The sequence below is a fragment of the Cheilinus undulatus genome, linkage group 4 (assembly GCF_018320785.1).
Source record: "Cheilinus undulatus linkage group 4, ASM1832078v1, whole genome shotgun sequence".
Taxonomy (NCBI): domain Eukaryota; kingdom Metazoa; phylum Chordata; class Actinopteri; order Labriformes; family Labridae; genus Cheilinus; species Cheilinus undulatus.
In genome coordinates, this window is record NC_054868.1 from 17399564 (window position 1) to 17424208 (window position 24645).

Here is a 24645-nt window from a genome sequence, read left to right on the forward strand (position 1 = left end):
GTGCAAAGAAGTTATTTATAAATAGAAATCTCTAACCAGGACGTTTTATTTTAAAGTGTGATGCCACAGCAACTTTTATTTGTCATACTGAATCATTCTCTTGCTATGTGCTTACATGTGGTCATGTAGGCCAAACAGCTGGTTGGTTCAGTTGACAGAAGGTTGGATCTCCTTCTTTTCAGATATATATATATATTTTTTTTTACAACACATGCTTTTCAAATAAAGCGAACTGCAATTTTTTTCTCCCTAAGAAACTCAAGTAAAAGTATTACAAAACACTTATTCTAAAAAGTACAAGTACACGGCAAACCCTATTCTGTTACAGTTACATGGATAAATGTAATTTGTTGTTTTGATTCAACCAAAGACCTATCCAATCAAAACTAGAGCTTTTAAACAGCTTAAGTTGTTAACTACTTAAGAATTGAAAACGATGCAAGGGTAGACATTTTCTCTTTAGCAATTTTATTATAAGCATAATTTATTATTCATAGTAGTGCCCAGTATTCAGTTTTTAAAAATACATTTAAAAGGATCGGTTGACTGTGTGTTCACCACATATTTTCACAATTCCCTCTAGTGTTAAGTGGCCAGTCAAATAGTCCTGAATGTTCCTGCAAGTTGAAGTGGTTCCCCTCCTAAAAACTTGCTCCCTGCCTTGTAGTGGAAGTTCTTGAAACTGACATTCATAAAACTTTACAGCAATGTTTCTTTCAATTACATTCATAGTTACTCGGCTTAAACGTGATGGGCTGCTAAAGAAACTAAACCAAATGTAAAAGGCTATAGATACCGCAAAGTTAGAGGGAAAAAAGTAATGTAAAAATCTGATTCTGAGATTTGAATGAAGTAGAACTTTTGATTTAACAAAAAAAAATTCAAGTTAAACAGGGCACTTTCATGATCATTTAAGCATTAACACATCCTTAAAATTGGCGTTAGCACAGCAAGCGGTTTCCCTTTCCATCAAAATGATCATGATTTTTCAATAAAAGCAGACATGACAGGCTTAGTGAATGGATAATCATCACCAGTCCCTCTCATGAGGCTGCCTGTAAGGTATGCCTAGAAGACTAAAAACATCCTTCTCTGTTTGTGTAGGAAGTGGAGTGCCACCATGCACCTTCAAGCTTCCCTGACGCACAACGTCTTTGTTCAATGAGTGCTCTGACAAGCTCATTCTTTTTGTCTTTGCCAGTGCTCTCATTGAGCGGTTGAAGTGTGCTGAGCCGGTGAAATACATGATAGCACAGGCAAACTCATTGTAAGGCACTACGATGATGTCCAGCCTGCGATGGCGTTGGCCCAGTCCTGGCAGACGACAAACACCCATGTATTTCTTCTGCTCCCCATTGTCCTCGTGGCTCACCAGGTCATCTGTCAGAAACCCTTTGAAACAAAAACTGGGTTTATTGTCCTTTAGAGAGACTGAGTAAAGCATGACTATGACACAAAAACAGTTTTAAAAATCGAGCTTACCGCTGTCATGAAGGATCTGCAACACTTGGGTGAAAATTCCCTTGTGGGACTTGCCGTCAGGATGAGTTATAAGAACGTCAACATCTCCACATGTGGCTTTTCCCCGCCGGTATGAGCCACAGGCCATCGCCACCAGCTTTGGGTCTATGGCAAGGGCAGCATGCCTCACCTGGAGACACAGGTCCAGCAGAAGACACAAAATAGGAATGTATAATTTTTTCAAGATTTCTTTAAGGCTTTGGATTATCAGTAGGAGAAAATCTACATTAATTGCATGTCCTCTTGTTTTTATCGTACTCCTTTCGCATTCAAACAGATACTCTTTTACCTTTTTTTCAGCCAAAAATCCGAAGGCAGGCTCTCCAATGCATCACATATTACCTTGACAAGCCTGCAGGAGTACACATGCTTTTGTAATCTATCGAATGTGCACTTTTTATTTGGCAGCCTTGAAGGAAAAACAAAATCCTAGAAATACAATATGCAAACAACTACATTTGTACTCGGGGCCTCTGGGCTGAACAGGTATCTGGCTAACTTAAGATGCAGAAAAGCTCAGAGGTGAATTTTTGCCTTTGGGATGTTCCACTTTGTGAGAATACAGTCTGGTTTTTCCATCATCTGGCAGTCAAGGAAAGCTGAAACAAACTTTTTCCAACTTAAAGCTCTCATTTTTACAAGCCCAAAGGGTTTAAGTAGGAATTTTTCAGAGTTAACTTACTTACTTGTACCTCGATAAATATATTAAACATTTCAAGAATGCAAATACACTACTGCTCAAAAGTTTGGGATCACTTCGAATTTTTCTTGTTTTTCATGGAAAAACTCATGAAATTAGTCTGAATAGGAAATACAGCAAATGAACTGGACATGCGGACACTATCAGAGTTAGAAATAATGATTTTAATGAAAAATGTTCTTTAAACTTTGCTGTCATAGAAAAAAAAAATACATTTTGCTGCAATTACAGCCATGCAGACCTTAGGCATTCTAGCTGTCAATTTTTCAAGGTAATCTGATGAAATTTCACCCCATGCTTCCTGGAGCATCTCCCACAAGATGGATTGGCTTGATGGAGTCTTTCTCCAAACCATATAGTTAAGCTGCTCCCACAACAGCTCAATAGGGCTCAGATCCGAAGACTGTGCTGGTCACTCCATTACAGTCAGAATTCTGGCTGGCTACTTATTCTTTAAATATTTCGTTGACATTTTGGAGGTGTGTTTTGGGTCATTAACCTGTTGTAGGATGAAATTGGCCCGAAGCAAGTGCTGTCCACAGGGTATGGCATGGCAATGCAAAATCTTGTGATCGCTTTCCTCCCCTAGGTCCCTTCCACTCTTTACAAATCTCCTATTCTACAACCTCCAAAGCACCCTAGACCATCACGCTGCCTCCACCTCGTTTGACTGATGGTTTTAAGCACTGTTCTTGCATCTTTTCATTTGTTCTGTGTCTCTTAAATGTTCTTTTGTTTGAGCCAAAGACCTCAAACTTGGACTCATCTGTGCACAACACCTTCTTCAGGTCTTCCAGTGTCCAGTCTTTTTGCTCCCTTATTAGTAAAATGGTTTTTAGCTGTGCAGAATGATTAACTTGGATTAGCAGCCATACAAGGAGATTGATGCAGAGGACTAACAGTTGCTGATAACTGTTTGTGAACTGCATGAAAATAAATTTCTTTGGAAAACAAAGAAATTTGCCAGTGATCCAAAACTTTTGGGCGATAGTGCATATTTCAGTCATCTTCACAACATCACAAATGTAGACATTACCACTTTCTCTATAGCGCCAGCTTCCTCTCTAGGCATACGGTCCAGAAAGTCATCGTAGTGTTTGAGTCCAATTTTCTGAGTGTGGCTTAGGTGAGCCTTAGTGCGGATGTCATCCAGTGTGCGAAATCCCTTTAATGACAAAAAAAAAAAAAAATTTAAAAAAATCAGGGAAGAATAATAATTAGACATCTGCTCTCCTAATGTCTCTTGCTTTTGTTAACCAAATTAGGATTACATTTATGCTCCAACAATTAACTACTATAATTTATTCATTAATCTACATATTTTCCAAGTGTGTTTTTTCACTGATTTCTTATTACAACATTGATTTAATCAAAAATAAAAATAAAAAATAACTCAGAAAAGTAGAGCTGAAATAGCTATTTGGAATTTTAACTTAAAGCAACCTTCTGCTGTTCAGTCTTACAGGGAAAGACTGAAAAGTGCATTTGTTCAAGAAAGTGCACTTCCAGTGATTGCATGTGATAACATGAAAAAAATAAATCAAAATATACACATTAGTTTCCCAGTGAAGGAAATAGCAGGGGCTCTTGTAAATGATGACGCAAAGATAAGGAGCAACTGCTCTTCTGTTGGTTGGCATCAGGATTCATATAGTTGACGTCGGGTTAGGGTGTCAAACTAGACAACGATGTAAGACGAATTCTGACATGCTAGACTTTTTGAGTCGTGGTTGTGGGGCGTCTTATATGCATTGTGTAGTATGTCACACTATAAGAGCTTTGTCTTTCCCAATGGGCAAAATCAGGCCCAATGTTTGACGATACGCTGCGACGTTGCAGCCAAAATCTGACTGAATTTGTGTAGTCTGAGCTTGCCTTTACCTAACCTCATAGCTCTGAATTAAAGGTCTAAACTCACAAGTTAAAATAGCCCACAAAAGTACACTACTACTACAGCACAGAACTGGAATAGATTCATGCAGAATATTACATCACTTTTAACAAACAGTAAAATACACTTTTTAGAGTGTATGAAAAGCTAAACAAGTAAATAAAATTCCTATCTCTAATAGAAAGTGAATGTTTGAGGAAGGTCAAGTTAGATCTGACAAATGTATTATATTTATGCCAGCAATATTTTGGTATGAGAGATTGCCCTACCTGTTGATACCATAGCTGTGCAGTTTTAGCTCCAGCACCCCAAATGTTAGTAAAAAGCTCCAAAACAGGAACAGCCTCCCCGATATGATCTATTTTCCGCAGATGACCACTCTCCATTATTTCATCAATTTTGTCAGCCATGCGTTTTCCAATTCCTGGGATCTGGCATGCTTCCTAAAACAATTAAAATCCATGTTAAATACAGGGCAGATCATTTTTGGTTTATAAACAGCGATGACATGTTTGAGGGCAGAGCCCAACCAGTGGCAGAGGGTTATCTAGCTGTAGTCTGTTATTATTTCACATCAGAAAGTTCAGGACCATAACCAGGGCCAGCCTTTTTTTTCATTTCCAATGTATGTCATTGCACACTTCTCCTTAATAAACAAAATAAAATAAACAACTGAGATTTGTCAGATGTTTTAAGTGTATTAAGGGCCAGTGTACTGCCTAGCCAAAGTCAAAGACATAAAACACTTATACTAGACATTAGCTATCATAAACAAGTCAAACAACTACATACTGACAGTCAACTGCACTTGTATGGTTGAATTAAAAATATGTTAGAACAATGTAAATCATTAGACATACTACTGCTGCTGCTGCTGTATATATATATACAGCCATGAAGATCTGTGTTTTGATACAAAGAGCTTCTTTGACAAGGGCAATAAAATGGAGGTCATGTTTTTGTTTTCACATCCCTTTTTTGACATCCAGCTGCACAAGAAGACATTTTCCCTTACACTAGGGAACTGGCCTTTATTTTCCTGTTTTCTGCCACCACTATGTTTACAACTGCTCTGACGTAATCATGACGTCCAACCCAAATTGGTCAATACTTTTCTATCCTCCAGCAAAACATACTGTGTTGTACTGTTTATACATTGCTGACATTATCAAAGGAACAGATGTAAAGGAAAATCTCCATTAAATCACCTGATATGAGGTGATGGGCTTGTGGTAACTCTTCAGTGCGTTGACAGCCTTGGAGTAGCTGAGCGCCCTCCACTTGTCCCCCTGGTGTGTGTAGGCTTTGGCCAGCACTTCGAGTTTGTCTGTGATGTGCTTGTTAAAATTGTTAGTTTTGGACTGAGAGGACTGGGCGCAGACCCACTTCCCTAAGACCACCTTCTGAGGAGCAGAGTCTGGATCGGGTTCCATGCTGGGGCCAGGGGTCTCCTCTTTGGGGTGCTGGCCAGTGATGAGAGCTTCAAGGTCACCCTGAGAAACCCCATCCTCATCTCCTCGCACATCCTCTGTGGTTTCAGGTATTGTCTGAGAATTATATACAAGCTTTTTGTTTGTATTTGTACAATGTTATTTAGCTAAACATACAAAAATAATACATTAATAAAATAAAATATCAACACAAGCTTGTTGTTTGTTGTACAATGTTTTCCCCTAAATTTTAGCACAAAAATATTTTTCTCCCACACATGAACTGGACCAACCTCATCTATAGCCTCCTCTTGCTTAGTTTGATCGCAGACTGGCTCTACAATAGTTTCTGCTGCTGCAGGTTTGACATGCAGCAATTCTTCTTTGACATTGGCATGTTGTGTTCCAGATTTGCTAGGTAGAAATAACATGAACAGATTATCAGAATGAAAAACTATTTTACTTAAAACATGTGCTGTGCTGTCAAAAACACACTGTTTTGTGAATTAATTCAAACTTTAAGTGGTAAAATGTGATGCACAAGTTAAAAGCATGTTTGTCTGTAGTATAACAACAAGTCCATGTTGAGCAAACTTGAAACATCCTGAGACAGAAATAAAGGATAAAGCTTCCGATATTGTAACAAAGTACTTTAAGGTCATTAACCTTTCAGGTAAAAGAAGGCTGTAGCTGCCAACATCCAGAAGTTGTTTCTCACTGATGCAAAGGCTTAACCAACTGCATTTCACCAGTTGGACTCCAGAGGGCATACTCTGCATCTTCAGGAGGCGCAGAGCCCTGTCACTGTCCATGTCGTCATTCACTACGACATGAGTTACACTGGGACACAGAGAACTCTCTGTATGTCCTCCGTTCTGCTCAATTTGTCTCTGGAAGATCTGGCATCTTGCATTTCCTATGCCAGCTGGCAGAATGTAAACTGTGATGCCATCAAAAATACTTCCTGGAACAGAACAGAGAGAAATGTCACAATGTAAGTATGTGCAAGTGGTGTTACTATTGTTTACTTTTCTTGAAATCTACCCTAACTAGACACATCATTTTTAGGCTTTTCAATCCTTCTATAGCAAGCACATGCAATGAGCACAGTAACAACCTGTGACTTCACATTCATCCAGGTTCTTCTTTGCTGGAGGCCCATCCTTCCCCTGAAACACTTTGGCTCTTTTAACTTTGGGAAAGGCTTTCATAATCCCATGACGAGGTTCCATTTTGCCTTTTGAAGGGGCACGCCAGTGGCCTGTGACATAAAGTAGTATTAAGCTTATCTTAAGCTATGGTGAAAGAAACAATCCCCTCACATATCTCAAAAACACTGTCATTTGAACTGTAAACATTTACATACTTTTTATAGTGTTTGAGTTTTTGTGTATTCAGATAAGAGAAATGTACTACTTGTACTTTTAAAATATAATCCATCACAACAAGGAGTGGTTAAAAGCTCAGCATTATTTTCCAAAATCACTGTTAGCACTGTCAGAGTAAGAAGAGTAAAATTAAGTAAAGTCCTCTACGTTGTGCTTTTAATAGAGTAATTCAACACTATATAGAAATCTAAGTAATTTAAATATTTAAAAAGATTTGATTAAAGTTTAGGGAACTATAATTTGTTTTCCATTGCAACAGGGCTGACGTGTGCACTTTGAGCCATTTTAACGACAAATTACTCACAGTATAAATAGTACAGTACATGTGTGGACAAACTATACTTGCATAGAAAGCGTCAAAAACTCTCCTTACAGAGTCATATTTTTGTGTAGTACACTTTGCTTCTTGTAAATAAATTATGGAGGTTTAATCAGTGTATCTATAAGATCTTGGAGCTGTCTGTGCTTGTTTCATACAAGTATCGATCAACCGGACTCTGCAGTTCAGATGTTCCGTTTTGCAACAGAAGGTAATAAGTAAGCCTTTATATGCATAGACTTTATGGTTTATGGTTATATGGGGGTTAGCTTAGTTTAAGCATACTGAGTTTAGCTAACATTAACATATGCAACTGCCGATATCTAGACTGTTCCGGTTAACATTTGTATTAAAAGTGAACTTACACTTCAGGTAACTTGAAAATAACACCATAAAGCAGAGTAATACTGGTAGAGGACTCAATAATTTGTAATTATTTGTATCTTACCCCTGGTCTGATGGAACCATGTAAAAACACAGACTACTTTCAAATGTTTCACTTCCGGGTCAATTTACCGGTCGGTTTAAAATTCCAATCGAATCAATATCCTAAATCTGTGTATTTTCTTATAAGCACATAATGTTGATTCGGTGTATCTGTTGGAATTGTTGAAAATTATATATTTCATAAATACATTCTTGAATAGATTTTATGTTTGCCCATGTCACTGTGGTTACCGTTTGAGTCCGGAAGTGGCCCTGAGCTAAAGGAAACATGGCTGTGCAAAGCTGGATTGATAGCCTAAAATCTTCAAAGAAAACAGCCCTGACACACGACGGTGAGTAGTTTCAAAAGAATAAGACGTTTTATCCCAAGAGGAAAGGTTCCTTTGACTGTACTGAAGAGCTACTTTTGCGGTTCATAATTTAAGGTGTGTTATTTCACTCAGGCCGTTAGCTTGCTGTTAAGCTAACGTTACTAGGCAACAGGTAAATGAACCAACTAAGAAAGTGCACCAGTCGTTCTAAATAGCTTGGAAGTAATATATGCATATCAGAAATCCATCAAAGTTATGGTTGGGGGAAAAGTTTTAAACAAGTATACAGTGTGACTCACTCCTTCCTGCCTGTGTGTCTGAAAACTGTAAACGTGTTGTGCTCTGACAATAAACGTAGCACAAAAAGTGAAGAAATTTCTCTTTGGTAGATTATTTCTTTGCTGTAACAATGCTTCTTGTCAATACATCTTATACCATTGGTAGTCTGTTTATTTCCCTTTTAGCTGGTGCCGCATTTGTGGGGAACACACATTTGTGAGATGAGCAGCAGATCTGAATATGTGGGTTTTTCCCTCTGCCAGCTTATTTTGCTGTTGTTATTGACTTATTTTGAGCTTCTGGCACCCCCGGGTTCCTGATTGGTGCCTGTTATGTTCAGCGATCAGTCAAGATTCTGCCTGTGGCGGATGGATCATTTGACAAATGCTATGCTGATTGCTGCACCAATAGTAACATCTTTTGGTGGAGGCCTTGTGATTGTGTGGGGCGGCATCTCCCTCACTGGAAAAACAAGGCTGGTCCTCAACTGAGGCAATCTCAATGCATTGAAATATCAAGATGAGATTTTGCAACCAGTGGCAACCCCATATTTCCAAAGTTTGGGACCAAACTCTATCCTCCAGAGACTACCTCCAGAATTTGGGAGTGGAGAGGATGAAATGGCCTGCCAGCAGTCCTGACCTCAACCCCATTGAACACTTGTGGGATCGGCTTGGGTGTGCTGCTTGTGCCAGAGTGACCAACACAACCACATTGGCTGACTTGCAACAAATGCCGGTTGAAGAATGGGATGCCATCCCACAGCAGTGTGTGACCAGTATGAGGAGGAGGTGCCAGGCTGTTCTGGCTGTGTATGGTTCTTCCACACACTAGTGAGGCTCCTGTTTGTTAAATGAATAAATTGTTAAACTGCCAATATGCCTTGTTTCTTCAAACTTCAATCATACAATCCACCAAACACCAAACAAGAGTCAATGGCAGAATAAGCTGTTTGGCTTCAGCAGAGAAGATTTGGCAAATTATTCATGGGTAAAATCCACATACTTGGCTTTGCTTCTTGTTCCACAAATGCATTTTTCTTACATGCTAAGCTTTATATTCAACAATTTACATTGTTATTAGGGATGCATGATGGATTTTTAACTATAACTATATGCCAATATTCACAAAATATTTTACCTGTTACCGATACCAATAATTAATGTAGTTCAGGTCTAAAAATTCAGTCCTAGAGTTAGAGGGTGAACAAATTAACAAATTTCAGTCCATAAAACACACTTTTCAGTCCAAAGAATATTTATGAAAAAGACTTCAGCTCATGTTGGTCTGTTGATCCAGCCTAAAACGCAACTAATTTATTTGTTTTTGTATATTTACAGCTGATATAGGTAGATTTTTATAGCCAAAATATTGGTTGTTAAAATCAGTAGAAATCTAAATATCTGCCTATACTGATAAATCACTTTTTTACCATTTACCAACCCATGTTTGTTTGTTTATAGGCATTCAATCTGTTTATAGCAACCATATCAATTAAGTGTTGTATATAACTAGATCAAAGTTGTATTAATGTTCTTTTTGGTTACATTTTAGAATAATTTCATGGAATACTAAGTAATATTTAGCCTACATTACACTTTACCAGAAATGCATTATTTTTACTTGTTTTGTTAGGGTTTTCCTTTAGTTTTATGCATGTGTATAATTTGTTTTTATTTATTTTTTAATCTTATTATATTTGTCTCCTTAGGTAAGAGGAAGATCCACTACCTCTTTAAAGATGGAAGAGAGATGGCAGAGGAGTATGACTTAATTACAGATGAACTTATTGGTAAGCAACAAGGTTCAACATTTTGAGCAGCAGCAAATAACTGCAGACATTTAGGTTAAAGGTATAAATTTAATAATCTCAAACTTTGGTACTTTCCAGTACGAAAATGGCGTGCTAAAAGCACACTTGGAGCACAAGGACAATGGCAAGTAGAGGTTGGAGAGCCATTTTCAGGCCCTGTCACATCTCTGGATTCAGAAGTGATCAAGGAGAACTGCTCCAATGTGCGTTTTCTTCTGTCATCTATAACTTAGGCCTAGGATACAATAGTATCTTTATTTCATTTATTTATTTATTCATTTATTTGCAAGGGCAGGATAACTTTGATTGCTGTTCAGTAAATATTATGGCTGTTAAAAAGATGTGAATGTTTCTGTTTTCACAGCCTGTATTTATGCGTAAAGACACAAAGACATGCTTTCAGTGGCGGATACGCAACCTCCCCTACCCTAAAGATGTCTTCTGTGTTTTTGTTGAGTCATCAGAGAGATGCATTATCATCAAAACCTCAAACAAAAAGTAAATATGCCCCAAAACACTCTTTCTTTCTTCAATCTTGTGGTATTCACTTTAAGATGTAATGCTTGTGTGCTTCCTATAGATGGCACTGTTTACAATGCATTAGTTTAAACAGACTCGTTAGAAACCTATGATATCTTCTCCTTGTATTCCCAGGTATTATAAGAAGTTTAGAATAACTGATCTGGATCGCAGTCAGGTGCCACTAGACGGCTCCGCCCTCAGCTTTACTCATGCCAATAACACTCTGATTATCAGCGTAAGTCCAACACAATATTCAAAGAACATAATCAGTAGCTGTAGTGTTGTAATAATAAATGTTTGAATGTTTAGATGTAAGCATCAAGAGGTTATAAAGATGAATGTTCAACCATAAGTGTGCATGGAACAAAATGGCATCATCTCAAAAATATGGATGCATGAAAAAGTATCTGAATCAAAAATGCACAAACCTGTTACCCTTACATGCTTTAGAATCAGTTTCTAAACTTTTTCCAATAAATTTAGATTCTGTTTATGATGGTATATTAATTTAGATATTTTAACTTGGATATTTTGACTCTAGATTTTCCTCTATATACCTGTCAGTTTCTCCTAGGTGTTTTTTTAACGTACAAAAACATTTTTGGTGCAAGCATCAGTTCTTTTATTTTTAGATTTTGCACACGTTTTCTGTTATAGCACAGTGAATGATCTGTAAGAGGAAAAGAGGGAGAATGTTGAAGTAATTACTTTTCTTCTCTGTGGTCCAGTACAAGAAACCCAAGGAGATCTTAACCCTTGAACAGGATCTACTGAAGGAACTGAAGAAGCTAAAGGGGACCAATGAAGGGGACGTGGACTGCAAAACTCAGTGAATTCAAACAGTCAGACTGCAAGGATAATTCTGTTGGTGCTTTTATAGCAAAACGTTAATTGGCAAATTTTCAGTCACATTTGAGGTCTCTCTTATTGTTCTTTTTCGTAGTGCCTCTTTATGATCTAATTCTTCTGTGTTTACTAATTGATGCCTTTTACTTGAGTTGTTAATGTTCAAAGTTTTTCTGACATTTATATTTGATTCAGACACATTTATTAAATAAACCACATTCTGTTCTGTCTCAAAATCATTTTCTGTACTTTATAGCTGAGCAATGAATATTTTTTCTCATTATTTAATGGGCACAAAAGTTATCTGCAATTTACAAAAAGTAAGATTGTATCACAACAGTCTTTGTTTTTCTTTTAGTTACCAAATCTTCTAGGGAATAATTTTGATGGAGGTCACATAACCTACCACCCCCTCCTTTCATGAATGTCCTTGTAAAACACTCAAAACACACAATGCCTCATCCCTGTTCGTTCCGGGGTCACTGTTACGAGCACATCCCATTTGTGTTAACTGAATACCCTCATGTTCCCTACATGTTGTGGGCCACCCTGAAAGCCATTACTGAAACCTTGGTCGGCAAGCAGGCTATAGTGTTACTGTTTCCCCTTACAGCGTGGTGTTATTCTGACCCTGTGGTCTCCAGCTAAAACTGCAAACACATAGGTTAGAAATAGGTGCACCATTTTTAGGGCTTCACTGCAAATGGATTTTATGTCATTGTCTGACAAATACACAGATGGTATTAAATGATTGATTTTTTAAAATTATGTTGCAATATACAGGAAACAATAAAGAAAGAATCTTAAATATTCCTATTTCAAAATATTTGGTTACATGTCTACTTTAAAGAAAACTCAATTACAAACAGGGAAAAAAACGGCGTCCAATCAGAAATACTTAGACAGTGGATAAAAAAAGAACTGTGCTGTTAAAAAGAGACAATGGCATTTAAACATAGATTGTTTCAACCTTGTGATTCCTTGCATTTTTTACCACTTGTCCAAACCCAGAGAGCAAGTGCAAAAAGCAGAGATAAAAACCACAGTCCTCTCTTACTATTGTGCTTTGTCTTCTTCCACAAGGAGAGAATAGGAATACCATAAAGATTTTTTTAAACCCAGCCTGTCCTGTTGTTTTGCAAATTCAGTTTTTTTTGTTTTTACTTGTTAGAAAAATCCCTTCATTCATACTTGATAAGATATTGTTTGGGGTTTATTTAAACAAGTGTGGTGATGATAATACAAAGGTGAGTTAGGGTTATACTAGTCATTCCAAATAGCAAGCATGCATTTAAAGGTCTTGATATTCATAATTCAGTAAATGTTTCATTATCTGCACTTTTCATTCTGCTGTCAAAACAAATTCCTGCTGAAAAAAACACTAACTAACAAATTGGACATCCAGCTCATGCACTGTGAGAGCACGGAGTCCCTCTGTTCAGGGTCTTCTTCCTCCCCTGTCGTTTGGCCTCTGATGGTCATGCTCAACTGCTTCTGGGAAGAAGGTTTCTTTTCTGCCTCCCTTTCATTCCCGAATGCCTCTTCCCAGCCATTCCCCCTCTTTCAGCCGATGCCACATTTTGCCACACAGGCCCTGATGCCCCCCCAACCTCCCCCTGCAACCCCTCACCCCTCCCTGTGTGACTGGCTTCTTTTTGATAACTGACCCCTCCTCGTGTTATTATTCGAACCCACTATTGTATAACATGCCCTTTTATATGAGGTTTCACAAAGGGCCCATTTGATCAGAGGGTTACGGTGTGCGATCGTGAGAAATGCAACTACATGGTGGTAACCTTTGTTTGGGCCAAAATGGTGGGCTGACCTCATCGCTTTTAATGCATAGCCTGGGCCATTCAGGCCCAAGTTTCACTTGCTGAGCACATTGAATTCAGTAGCCTGTCACAGATATTGCCCCTCAGTTATCTGGGTATCCAGTTTGAAGAAGAAGAAGAAGAAAAAACAACAGTTTTTGAGGCGACCAATGATGTATGCTAGCTTCCCATCCCAAAACAACCGTACAAGAAAAACACCAAGCTGCATGTACTGATTCTTTAGTGGTTTTAATATACACTCTACAATAAATATTTTCATCATTTGACATCATTTACATTTTTACAGTAAAAATATATTCATATATGTAAAAAAAACAGGTTAAAAAGTCTCCAAAAGAAAGAAGGCATATCAACTGAGACTAAGATGCTGCAACCACAACAAGTTCCACAGATAGCTGCCATGTCTCTTCATTTTACCCTTTTCTCATTAAACATTCTTTGTTGCTGAGCTGGCAGCAACTTCTACCCACATTTAAAAAAAATTAATGCCTATATTTGAGCTCCTGTGTACTTTAACCATTTTTGACTCAATAAGTAATCTGTCCTAAATCTGAAATAACTAACAGATTAGATAGTCGTTGTTTACACACAATCCCGTACAGAGAATTATACAAAATACACAAAATGAGGCAACATGTGTATGGGCACTTGACTGTAATAGTTAATTTCCCTTGCAGTGGTTCTTGTGTGCTAGTTTGTCCACAGTTTGTGGTTTCAGTCCTCAGCGGCCCCCTAATCGCTGGTGATGAGAATGTTTAGTCCGTTTTCCTACAGGATGTGCAGGGACAGCAAGAGGAAGGACATCAAATGGCCTCCTCTCACTCAGCAAATGCCCTCTGGGTAGTCGCTTCATGAAGTGGGCCTCCCTCTGGTGCTGCTTGGTCTTGGAGGCCTTCCTTGGGCGGCCCTTGCGTGTGAAAGCCATGTACCAGCCCTCATACTTGGCGTTCTGGAGCGCAGTATAGTTGTTTTCCAGAACAATCTCAGTGAAGATGCAGTCTTTGCCTCGTCCTTTCCGCTGGAAAAGAAGAAAATAATTGGGAGAGTTATTTTGGATCATTTCCAGGGAGTAGAACTTCTTTCTTTCCAATCATCTACCCTTAGAAACCTTAAGGGGCCTGCTCAGAAAAATCTCAAAATCAAATTTGTTCTGGCTTCAAATGTGTCGCCATAAGCTGCAAGTCTGTAGTAACATTTCCAAGAAACAAACAAAATTCAAGATGTTGCTGTAGTCATAAGCAGCCACAAAACTATGAATTCCAGATTACCTTGCCGATCAGCTTTCCCCTCTTGTTCATACATATGTAGTATCCTGTCTTCACCCCTTTAATACGGATACGGCTTCCAAAAGAGTCCGTCTCCACCTCCAGTTTAGCTGTACAAACCAAACAGATCAGAAATAATGAGATGACATGGTGCAGGCATGCAGATTATGATGTTACAGTGAGTGAGACAAATGAGCTCTGCATGTCTTCCCTGTGAAGATATTCTTTTATGTATGCTAGACACTGCAATAAAGTGGAATTACATCATGGCATCTTTAAATGGCATTAAACTGCTTTGAAACCATCATGACCAGTGGGCCAGGATCGTGAAGACAACATATAAATTTCCCTCTTAACCCTTTTATGAGCCAGTAGCTTTCCTTAACAATGGCATGCAAGCTGTCCAAAATAGCACCAAATGATAGTGATTTTGCACGGCGTGATTGTTGTTGAATGTCTGTAAATGCCGTGCTGTGATGCAGTTCAGACTGGGGATAAAGGAGAGTGAGAATACTGCGGTCAGGGACACAGCCACAAGCACAGAGCAGCGGTCAGATTTGGGCTGGTTACAAGAGTGACACCCACTTAGGATGTGCGGCCAATATGTGCATGACTGACTCTCTCTCTTTCTCTCTGTGAGAATGTGTGTGTAGGCCGAGAAATTTAAAAGACAAAAGAGCACACAGAAGAGGCAAGGAGAGGAAAAGGTATAAAGTGAAGATGCTGACTTCACCACTCCTTATAAATTGAGTCATACATTGAGTTGTAATGCAATGAAAATTCCTCATAAAATCTGCCTCCAAGAAGCAGGCATTAAGGAGTGGATGGATGGTGTTAGCTGCGGTTGAAAGATGTCTCAATGCACCAAAACCCCTTTAATGTCTACTCCATTCAGGTTAAAGGTTCTTTGTGCTAAAAGCAGTTTCAACAGGTGTTTGGGTCTTTAGACCAACAGCACAGTAAAGAATGAAATAATCTCCACGAGCTATAAGGACTGCTTTATCAATGCCACTTATAATCATTCTAATCCTGGCTCTAGCATTATTTAACAGTCTGCCAAAACTAAGCATTTTTCTGCCACATTTCTACAGCCCAGAGCCCCACTGAAGTTAAAGATTTCCCATGTTTGAAAGCTACGCATGTGTCTAACTTTATAGTTGCCCTAAGGATATAAAGTATTTAAAATCAACAAAAAATGTCATTTAGCTTTTTGACTACTCCACACAGAGGCCTTCAGAAATAAATAAATACATTTCAGGGCCAATAAAATATGCCTCCCCGACTGACATAACAAATGTTAGTCTTAATCTAAATATTCATTATTTATCAATTTAAATGCGTTATTATACAAATCGATTTAGACACGTTTTAGCACGGTAAAATGGCATAATATTCAGAGGGTGATTTTCTGACGCATCTAAAATAACTAATTCTCGCGATATTTCTCATAATTCAAAACATCGTTCATCTGTTAGCCTACGTTTAAATAGCTCTTGTTAAGACAATGCTGGTAAATGTGTTCCTTTGTGGCGTTTTTAGACTCCTAAACTCGTTGCTAACAAACTCTCCTCTCCACAAAATTTCCTCCCCACTAATATTTTGTTCTTACCGTGCACCGCTCCATCGTCCCCGTTGGCGTTGACCCTCTTGTTGGCCAGGACCTGGACGTGTTTCCCGCTGGTGCGGCTGTACAGCTGGTAGGTTCGTGTCAACCTGCGGCTCATCCGGTCAGACAGCCGGCTCTGCTCGGTGACATGGTGCTTGAAATTAGGAGGAGACTGCTCAGTGTTCTGCCGGACGATAGGAAACACATGTCATATGAGGTAAAATAACTTTTTAATGTCGCGGATTGTAACTTTGCAACTCGGGTAGCCTACGTCCAAGAAATGTCAACTTTGAGAAGACTAAAACTTGCCAGTCAAAGAGCCAAGGCCTGGACTTACAGTTAATTATGTCATTCAACACATTTGAGGAGAGGATCTATCTTGTTTTCTTTCAGTCATGTAAATGCTGTAGCCCACTGTATGTTTTCGGAGATGCTTTCATGGACCTTCGGGGATGACATTTCCCTCTGATAGGTTGTTTTTACCACCGATGATCTTTCACCTTCTCTTGACTTCTTTTTTTCGCTCTCTCTCATTTCAGCCCCTCTCTGTCCACATGTGTTTTAACAATCACTTTAAGGCTGGAGCTTACCTCTTTTCAAGATGTTTGAATTGTTGCCAATTGCCATAGCCCTCGTAATAAAATGTTTTCAGTGTTATTGCAGCCTATTGCAGATGTAGAGACGCTGAACTATGAGGCGCGAAGCACGGCGCCTGCATACCTGTTAAGTTTTACTTACTTAATTATAAAACTTTACGCAACATTAATGCTTTTTATTGACGTGAAAATATGAGTTACCTGTGCGTAAAAGCAAAGCGCCGTGAACTGAATTAACCTAAGGAGAAAAAAGAAAATAGCATATTAAAACCTGTTGCCTCGAATTCAATGAAATGCATTGGCTTGTATGTTGTGTGGAAAGCTTTTTACTTACAGATAACCTAACCTCGATGCTCTCAGCCTCATCTTGTAATAGTTCAAATATTGCTTCATGAATACTCCACTGAGTCGATACTGAAAGCTCTCGGAAATTAAGTTCCTCCTGATGGGGATTTCAGCTCACTTTTTTCTCCTCTGGTTACACATAGAAGGTGATAGCCATGACAATTAAGGGATCCAAAACTGCCAGGTTCCAACGCAGGTAAAGGATAAACTCCACGCTACGACAGAGAGAGTCCGGATTTGAAGGCACTCCGGTGCCAATCCAAGCTAAAAGTCTGTGGGAAGTGTCGCTGTTACCGAAAAAGCTCCATCAAATCCTCTTCATGTCAATCAGTCTCTTGGTAAAGAGGGTCTCGACTCAGGTTTCATGTCAAATAAACTCTGTCTGACTTTGTCTGACAGGGCAGCGGTGATTAGTTTTACGCACGGATTTTTACGCATCAACCGTCAGATATCCGAATATCCTTGAAGTCCATGAATAGATTAAAACGTTTTTAATGAATCCAAGGAGCATCAGAGCGGCTTTATTTGTCTTTCTGTGCGGTTACACCGGTGATGCTACGGCTGTCCCTCTCTAAGATGCACAGATAGCCTAGTAAAACACCAACGTCAACTATCCTCCCACACGTGTGTTTCTTGCGGTTGCCTCCAGCGCACATACAGCATCTGTCTCCCTCTACATTTAAATACTTAAACTTGCGGGAAAGTCAATATCCTCAGCGAGAGCAGGCGGAGCGTTCAAGCCGGAGCCAGCTTGAAACAGAATACTTATTAAAACACGTTGCATGCAACTTATTACTCACAAATCCTCAAACACAGACTTAATCACTAAGATGCATGTATTTAATTAAACGACCTATAGGATACATCAGTGTTTGAAATGCTTTAAGAGCCCCTTCTAGATATTCAAGCATTTATTTACTGTCATAGTATTTTTTATGTCATGATATTCCTGTATCTTCATCCTTGTAAAATTCTCATGTATTCCATTTATAAGTAGAAATGTCCTCATGGAAAAATCTCTTTGGCACATCCATAAGAAAATCTAAAGTTATGTGAACTTATTTCCTGGCTGCAGGTTGGAGGTTGTTTGGTGATCCCTCAGGACAAACCTTGACGTATTTTTTTATCCTACATATGTAAGTAATACTTACTCCATGTGAACACATGACAGTGGCTTTCACATAACATTTAAAGCCTTTGCCTTGGACACTAATTCTCCCCCTCTTACAATCCTTTTTCAAAAACCTGGTCTAATTTTTTTAAAGTGTGACCTGGACCCGGCCTGCTGCTTACACAGCGTGGTTTCATATACCACATCATGTGATTAAATCATAATTATTCTTTACATCATTGAAGTGACAAGGTTCTTTCAAGAAATAGCCTACATCAGACTGATGAGTAAGAGAGGGGGCATTAGTGTGAAACTCAGCATTAAACTCTGAAATTGATCAGTTGAATATATATTTTTTTGAACCAAACACAAGAAAATTATTGATCCATCAGGGTCGCGGGGGCTGAAGCCTATCCCAGCAGTGACTGAACAAGAGGCAAGGTACAAGAAAAATATATTTCACTGTAAAAACCTTTATTTAACTGGTCTAGTCTCATTCAGATCAGAGACCCCCACCCACTCATTCACACACATATGATGATACGTCAGGGTTGCATTCAAAATACCTACAGTATAAACAGAATATACGTTAAAGTTTTGCTTCTTCTTGCCAGACTTTGAGATAAAAGAAAAAACCTTTATATTCTCATTATTTTGACAGATAAATATTTAACTGAACTTTTTAGATGTTAAACGTAAATTGAACTTCATTTACTGAAACACATTAAGCGATGAGGAGAGTAGAAGTTCAAAACAAATGTCCCATTATCCTTACTGTCCTGCTGCTTATATGAGTTTAGATTAAATAAAACTTAAGAGGGCTATTAAAAATGTTGAAAAAATGTGACTTCTGGTCAAAGCTGAGCTCACAACATTGTATGAAGCATTTTGAAAGTACTTTGAATCCTATATGTCTTTATCATTGTGAGACCATAGATGATACTCATAAACATGAAATTCTGTGATCACAATTTAAAATTTCAAACAGGATTTATGTCATAATCTATAGCACTGTATCTTTGGCTTCTGCTTTTAAATGTGATTATAATCATGATAATCCAAAAGGGATTCTTTTGAACATTTTCTTACAAGGTAGCATTCATCAATTCAGACTTATGCTCTCTGTGTGAACAGTGTGAGAAACTTTCACACCCTTCCTGCAGAACAGCTGTCTAATAGTAAAAACACATTATATATATGAGATAATTTGAGTTTAGTCAATGTCTTAGCCATAAATCATTCATCTCAGTGCCGGGGATTTAGTGAGTGAATGGACCTGCCTTATTGGTTCCAGTGGGACATTGCAACAAGTGATTTTGCCACCTGGAACAATTCAGCACTTGGTCTTTTATATTCTGACCCCTATGAAACAGCAATCACACATCCAAAAAAGAAATTCACATGCATGATAATTAAAGAGATTGAGTTTTATGAAGACCACAAAATGACTCATTCAGAGCACATCTTTGATCGTATGAGCTTACAGTTTGATTTGGTCACAAGTCATTTAAAGAACATTTGATTAAGAAGAGGAAACCTGAAGAACTCCAGTGAGAGGGACTCAATATCCACTCCAAACATTTAAATAAATTTAAAGGAAAACTTCACTTTCTTTAAGTTTATTTCTTTACATTTTACTGTGTATTCTAAGCAAGCCACATTCAATAAATATTTATCACAACATTTTCTCAGGTGCACAAATCTTGACTTTAAATATTTGCCTTTCTAGCAGGACTTACATCTCTTTGGAATCACAAAACAGCCACTTACAACCGAGAATCAATTCGGTCTCTGCAAATGTAAATGACATTTGGTTAAGGTGAACTGTCAGACAGGTTTGGCTAAAATTTTCCAGACTACACATAAAAGGCTCTTGTGAAACATGATCAAATCCTATCATTTTTTATGCTAGTTTTTCACATACCTAACTGTCTGCTGCCTCACTCCTGAGATTCTCTAGCGACCAGCTTCTCTGGCCTCTTAATTTGTTTGAGAAGAGTTGACACAGGTCCAAGTTTTGCCCCAGATCCCAACCCTTTTCTCTCGGTCTCCCAATGCTGCTTTTCTCATTTGGATCACAGTTTGCTAACTAATTCACAGCCCTGGTATCAGCGAATAAGGTTCAAAAACAACTATCAAGAGAAAGGCTGTGAAAAAGAAACCTGAGAGAGGAACTTTTTGGCAAAGATGCACATTGGTTATTCTTAGAAGAGGAGTGACTGAATGTCTGAAAAGGCCCCAGAGCAGACTACCATTCAGAGAGAGGTATTATTCCCCGAGCTAATGTGAGACATAAAAATACACACTCTTGCATAAGGCCAAGCCAGTGGAAAGGTAGACACCATGGAGGAGAAGAAAAAAACAGAGCCAGAGAGGAAGACGCAAAGAATATGAGAGAGAATGGGTAAATGTGTGTTCAGGTGGAAAGAATATGTGACACTCTCAGTGTCATCTGGTAGCTTATTGTCCAAACCTCAGTGGCTTTTTAGTAGAGAAACTCTCCAATCACCTGTTGTAATTATGCTTCTCTGCTTTGTTGCAACAACCTGAACCACATAATGCGCCTGTAACCACATCACCGCACACACCACTGATTTACCTTGAATTGGCTGGAGTGCTGGCTCACACGCCCAGCGTCAGACTTGGTTTCCTGATGGGTTTGAAGGAGAACATGGAAAATAAGTTGTACACATTTCATGCAAGCAAAACAGTTTGCTCTCAAATGACTATACTAAATTCTGAGTTTCTTATACTGTCATTATCTTTTAAGTAAACTTAAATACCTAGTAAATTCAATAAGGAGTTACTCACCATCTACATGTTAACTAATGGCAAACAGGCAGTTAATTCCTCATTTGTTCTTTGGTTAACCAGAAGTTTGTTACTCGTTTGTTACCAACTCAATTCACACCCAATTTTACTGTAGCTTAAACCGTTAGTTACTCAGTTACTGGTTACCTGGCTGTAGTTACTCATTCATTTACTTGTAACTATGCCAATTTTTGTGTACTTAATTTAAAAAATGTTACCATATTATCTTTCCTTTGGTGTTGTCTGTACACATGCTGCAGCATTAGGACTTGCTATAGAGTCTGTAGGGACTTATTAGAATGAACTTATAATTTAAAATTGCATTAAGTCTTTATTCATCATTCTGAGATGGGATTAACCTTTGTGGAAAAAAAAGCTGTCCTTTAAATTATGCATAAACAATACATCTTCTGGGATGACTTACAGTGACTATAAAAAGGATTCATCCCCTTGGATGTTTTACCCTTTTATTGATTTTGTAAATTTATTATGGTCAAAATAGTTTGGCTTTTTTACTTTAAAAATGACAAAAAGCTCTTTAATGTCGATTAAATAAAAACATGTAAAGTAAAATAAGTGACTGCATAAATATTCATGCTTTTCAAGTCAGTATTTAGTAGATGAACCTTTGGCTGCAATCACAGCACCAAGTCAGTGTGGACAGGTCTCAATCAGGCTTGCACATGTGGACACTACAATTTTACTCCATTATTCTTTGCAAAACTGCTCAAGCTCTGTCAAGTTGCATGGCGAACAGCCTTTCTCAAGTCCAGCCACAAATTGTCTATTGGATTGAGGTCTGGGCTATGACTCAGCGACTCCAGAACATTCACTTTGTCGTCTTTAAACCATTTTTTTGTGTAGCTTTTGCTGTATGCTTTGGGTCATTGTCTTACTGGAAAATAAATCTTCTCCCGAGCCGTAGTTCTCTTGCAGACTGGATAAGATTTTCCTCCAGGATTTTCCTATATTTTTCCACATTAATTTTACCCTCTACCTGTACAAGCCTTCCAGGGCCAGCTGCTGAGAAGCATCCCTGCAGCATGATGCTGCCACTTCCTTATTTCACAGTGGGGCTAGTGTGTTTGTAGTGATGTGCAGAGTTTGGTGTCATACAAACATAGCCTCCTGTCTGATGGCCAAAAAGCACCATTTTGGTCTCATCAAACCAAAAACGTATTTTTCCACTTTACTGTGGAGTCTCCCACATGCCTTTTGGAGAACTCTAGGAACTCTAGTACAGATTTAATTCGAAGGTTCTTCAACAGTGGCTTTCTCTGCTACTCTCCTATAAAGTTTTGACTGGTGAAGGATCGGGCAACATTTGTTGTATGCAGAGTCTCTCCCATCTCAGCTGATGAAGCTCGTAGTGTCTTGGTGTCCTCTCTCACTAGTCTCCTTCTTGCATGGTCATTTTGTGAGGACAGATTGATCAAGGTGAATTACACACGATGATGGCTTTAACTAAACTTAAAGGGGACATATTATGCAAAAATCACTTTTTTAGGCTTTTCTAACACATAAATGTGCCCCTGGTCTGTCCACAATCCCCTCAAATACCAGAAAAGTCCATTTCTTTTCCCCCTCTCTTTCTCCACCTTTCAGAAAATGTGTGCTGAAACAAGCTGTTCTCAGATTTTACACCAAGTGACCTCACCAGGGGCGTAAGCACCCACCCCCAGGTTTGTTTGGCCCTCCTCCACTTGGTTCTGCCCTCCTCTACACATCTTCCTCTCAGCTACCAGCTAAGATGCTAGATATCTCAGTGGGTTACCCTGCTGACTACGGTCTGGGAGAGTGATGGGTTGAATCTCAGTCGGGTCCTAAACTTTGGATAAAAGTGTCTGTAACATCAGGAGTGCTGCATCAATTTCCTGAGAGGGGTGTGGTCAGGGGCATAGTCAGACAGCTAATTACCATTTAAAGCCACAGACACAGAAACAGCTCATTCTGAGAAGGGCTGAAATAGAGGGGTTTTAGATATGCAAAAATCCAATACTAGAGTGTTTTTTCAGGAACAAACTTCACAGGCATGTTTTGGGGACCACTGAGAACGAAATAAACTTGTCTTGAAAGGGTAAAATATGTCTCCTTTAAAACGAAACTGTTTTTTTTAAAATCCATCCCCTGACTTGTACTTTTTAATAACCTTTCCCTGAGTTACTTGGAGTGTTCTTTTATTTTCATGGTGTAATGGTTGCCATAAATACTGGTTAACCAGTGACCGGACCTTTCAGACACAGGTGTCTTTATACTATAATCACTTAGACAAATTCACTGCTCTCAGGTAAACCTGATGTCACTAATTGTGAGACTACTAGCACTCATTGGCTAGACCTCTGTTGAATTAGGTCAGTCACTCTAAAGGGTGAATATTTATGCAGTCACTTATTTTACTCCACATATTCATATTTAATTGACATTACTTTGTAGAAATCTGTTTTCACTTTGATATAAAATACTTTTATTTTGTAGATTTTTTTGTCCAATTATACTGATCATGATTGGTTTAAAAAAATCAATAAAAGGGTAAAACATCCAAGGGGATTTTATAGGCACTGCATATCAAAACTCATTCGCCCACCTCTTTTACAACAACAGCCCCCTTCCATGGTTCTCCTATGTGGCTTGGTGTCCCTGCATGTTGAGTGTTGTGAAGCTACTGGTGATAAGAATGAATGATGGTGATGTAGCTGTGAGCCAGGAGGATAGTGGTACCTCTCTTAACAGCTTTTCCCCCTCATTTTGTCATAAACTTTATATAATGAGTGTTCTCTTTATAACTGATAGTTATGATATTAAAGATGAAGTGGAAAAATATTCTAGAGTCCAGTCGCCTAGTGACATTAATATTATTAAATTTAACATCTTAGAAAAGAAATTAGAGTGATGGAAAGACAGTAATTGTTCTGTTCTGTACCATTAAAATGAGGTAATCAGGGTGGGGTGGGGGTGTCTGTCTACCTTTCAGTGACAAGGGGCACCTCACTTACACACTGATGATTTGCTGAGTGTTTTGCATGTGTGTATGTGCCGGTGTCACATTGCCAGCCCCTGAGAAAATTGTTACTGTGAGAAAATTTGGAAAATTAAGTCAAAGTTTCACCACCAAATGACGTTTGATGTACTTACTCGTGTTTGAGTCAAGCTGGGAGCTCCAATGTCTTTAAACTGGATGAAACGACTGTCTGGGAATGACCCCGGTGTGTAGAAGTGATTAAGGAGACGCAATTTTGCCATAACCCAAATGTGTTTGCATAACTACTTTGAGTGGTGTTCCTAGCGGTATTAAATGAAGCTCTCTGCTGAAGAACTTAACAACTGGTGAGTTGAGCTGGCCTGTTGCGCTGTTTCTCTTGGTACGCTTGTTTTTAAGGATCTACAACAATTTGCTAAATGAGTCTTGAACTGTTTATTTTGAGAGCAAATAATGAAATGAAGAAGGCAGGAGTATCATCTCCATCAGGTCCCTGTGAGTAAAAGGTATGTGTGTGGCGTGAAGTGAAGTAGAAAGCTGTGAAGTTGTCTTTGGCTCTGTCAGAGTGGTCTTCCTTCCCAGTGACTAGGACGTTTCCTCCGTATTTCACCCAACCAGCCCCCCACCCTGAA

General features: G+C 38.7%; 3 protein-coding genes across 3 annotated transcripts; 1 reads left to right on the forward strand and 2 right to left on the reverse strand.

The window, feature by feature from the left end:
• Positions 1-445: 445 nt before the first annotated feature.
• poll (polymerase (DNA directed), lambda) lies at positions 446-7749 on the reverse strand. The gene is made up of 9 exons (XM_041784438.1): positions 7698-7749; positions 6660-6803; positions 6209-6506; positions 5836-5956; positions 5321-5659; positions 4382-4555; positions 3258-3386; positions 1483-1651; positions 446-1392 (listed from the first exon to the last, which is right to left on the reverse strand). Exons 2-9 carry the CDS (start codon positions 6772-6774, stop codon positions 1031-1033), a joined length of 1707 nt encoding a protein of 568 aa, XP_041640372.1. The 5' UTR covers positions 6775-6803; positions 7698-7749; the 3' UTR covers positions 446-1030.
• Positions 7750-7887: 138 nt separating this feature from the next.
• Positions 7888-11691, forward strand: dpcd (deleted in primary ciliary dyskinesia homolog (mouse)). The gene is made up of 6 exons (XM_041785851.1): positions 7888-8028; positions 9998-10078; positions 10178-10302; positions 10464-10597; positions 10754-10856; positions 11350-11691. The coding sequence occupies exons 1-6, from the start codon at positions 7965-7967 to the stop codon at positions 11452-11454; spliced, it is 612 nt and encodes a 203-aa protein (XP_041641785.1). The 5' UTR covers positions 7888-7964; the 3' UTR covers positions 11455-11691.
• Positions 11692-13774: 2083 nt separating this feature from the next.
• fgf8b (fibroblast growth factor 8 b) lies at positions 13775-17162 on the reverse strand. The gene is made up of 5 exons (XM_041785803.1): positions 17104-17162; positions 16971-17007; positions 16177-16357; positions 14571-14677; positions 13775-14320 (listed from the first exon to the last, which is right to left on the reverse strand). Exons 1-5 carry the CDS (start codon positions 17160-17162, stop codon positions 14024-14026), a joined length of 681 nt encoding a protein of 226 aa, XP_041641737.1. The 3' UTR covers positions 13775-14023.
• Positions 17163-24645: the final 7483 nt, after the last annotated feature.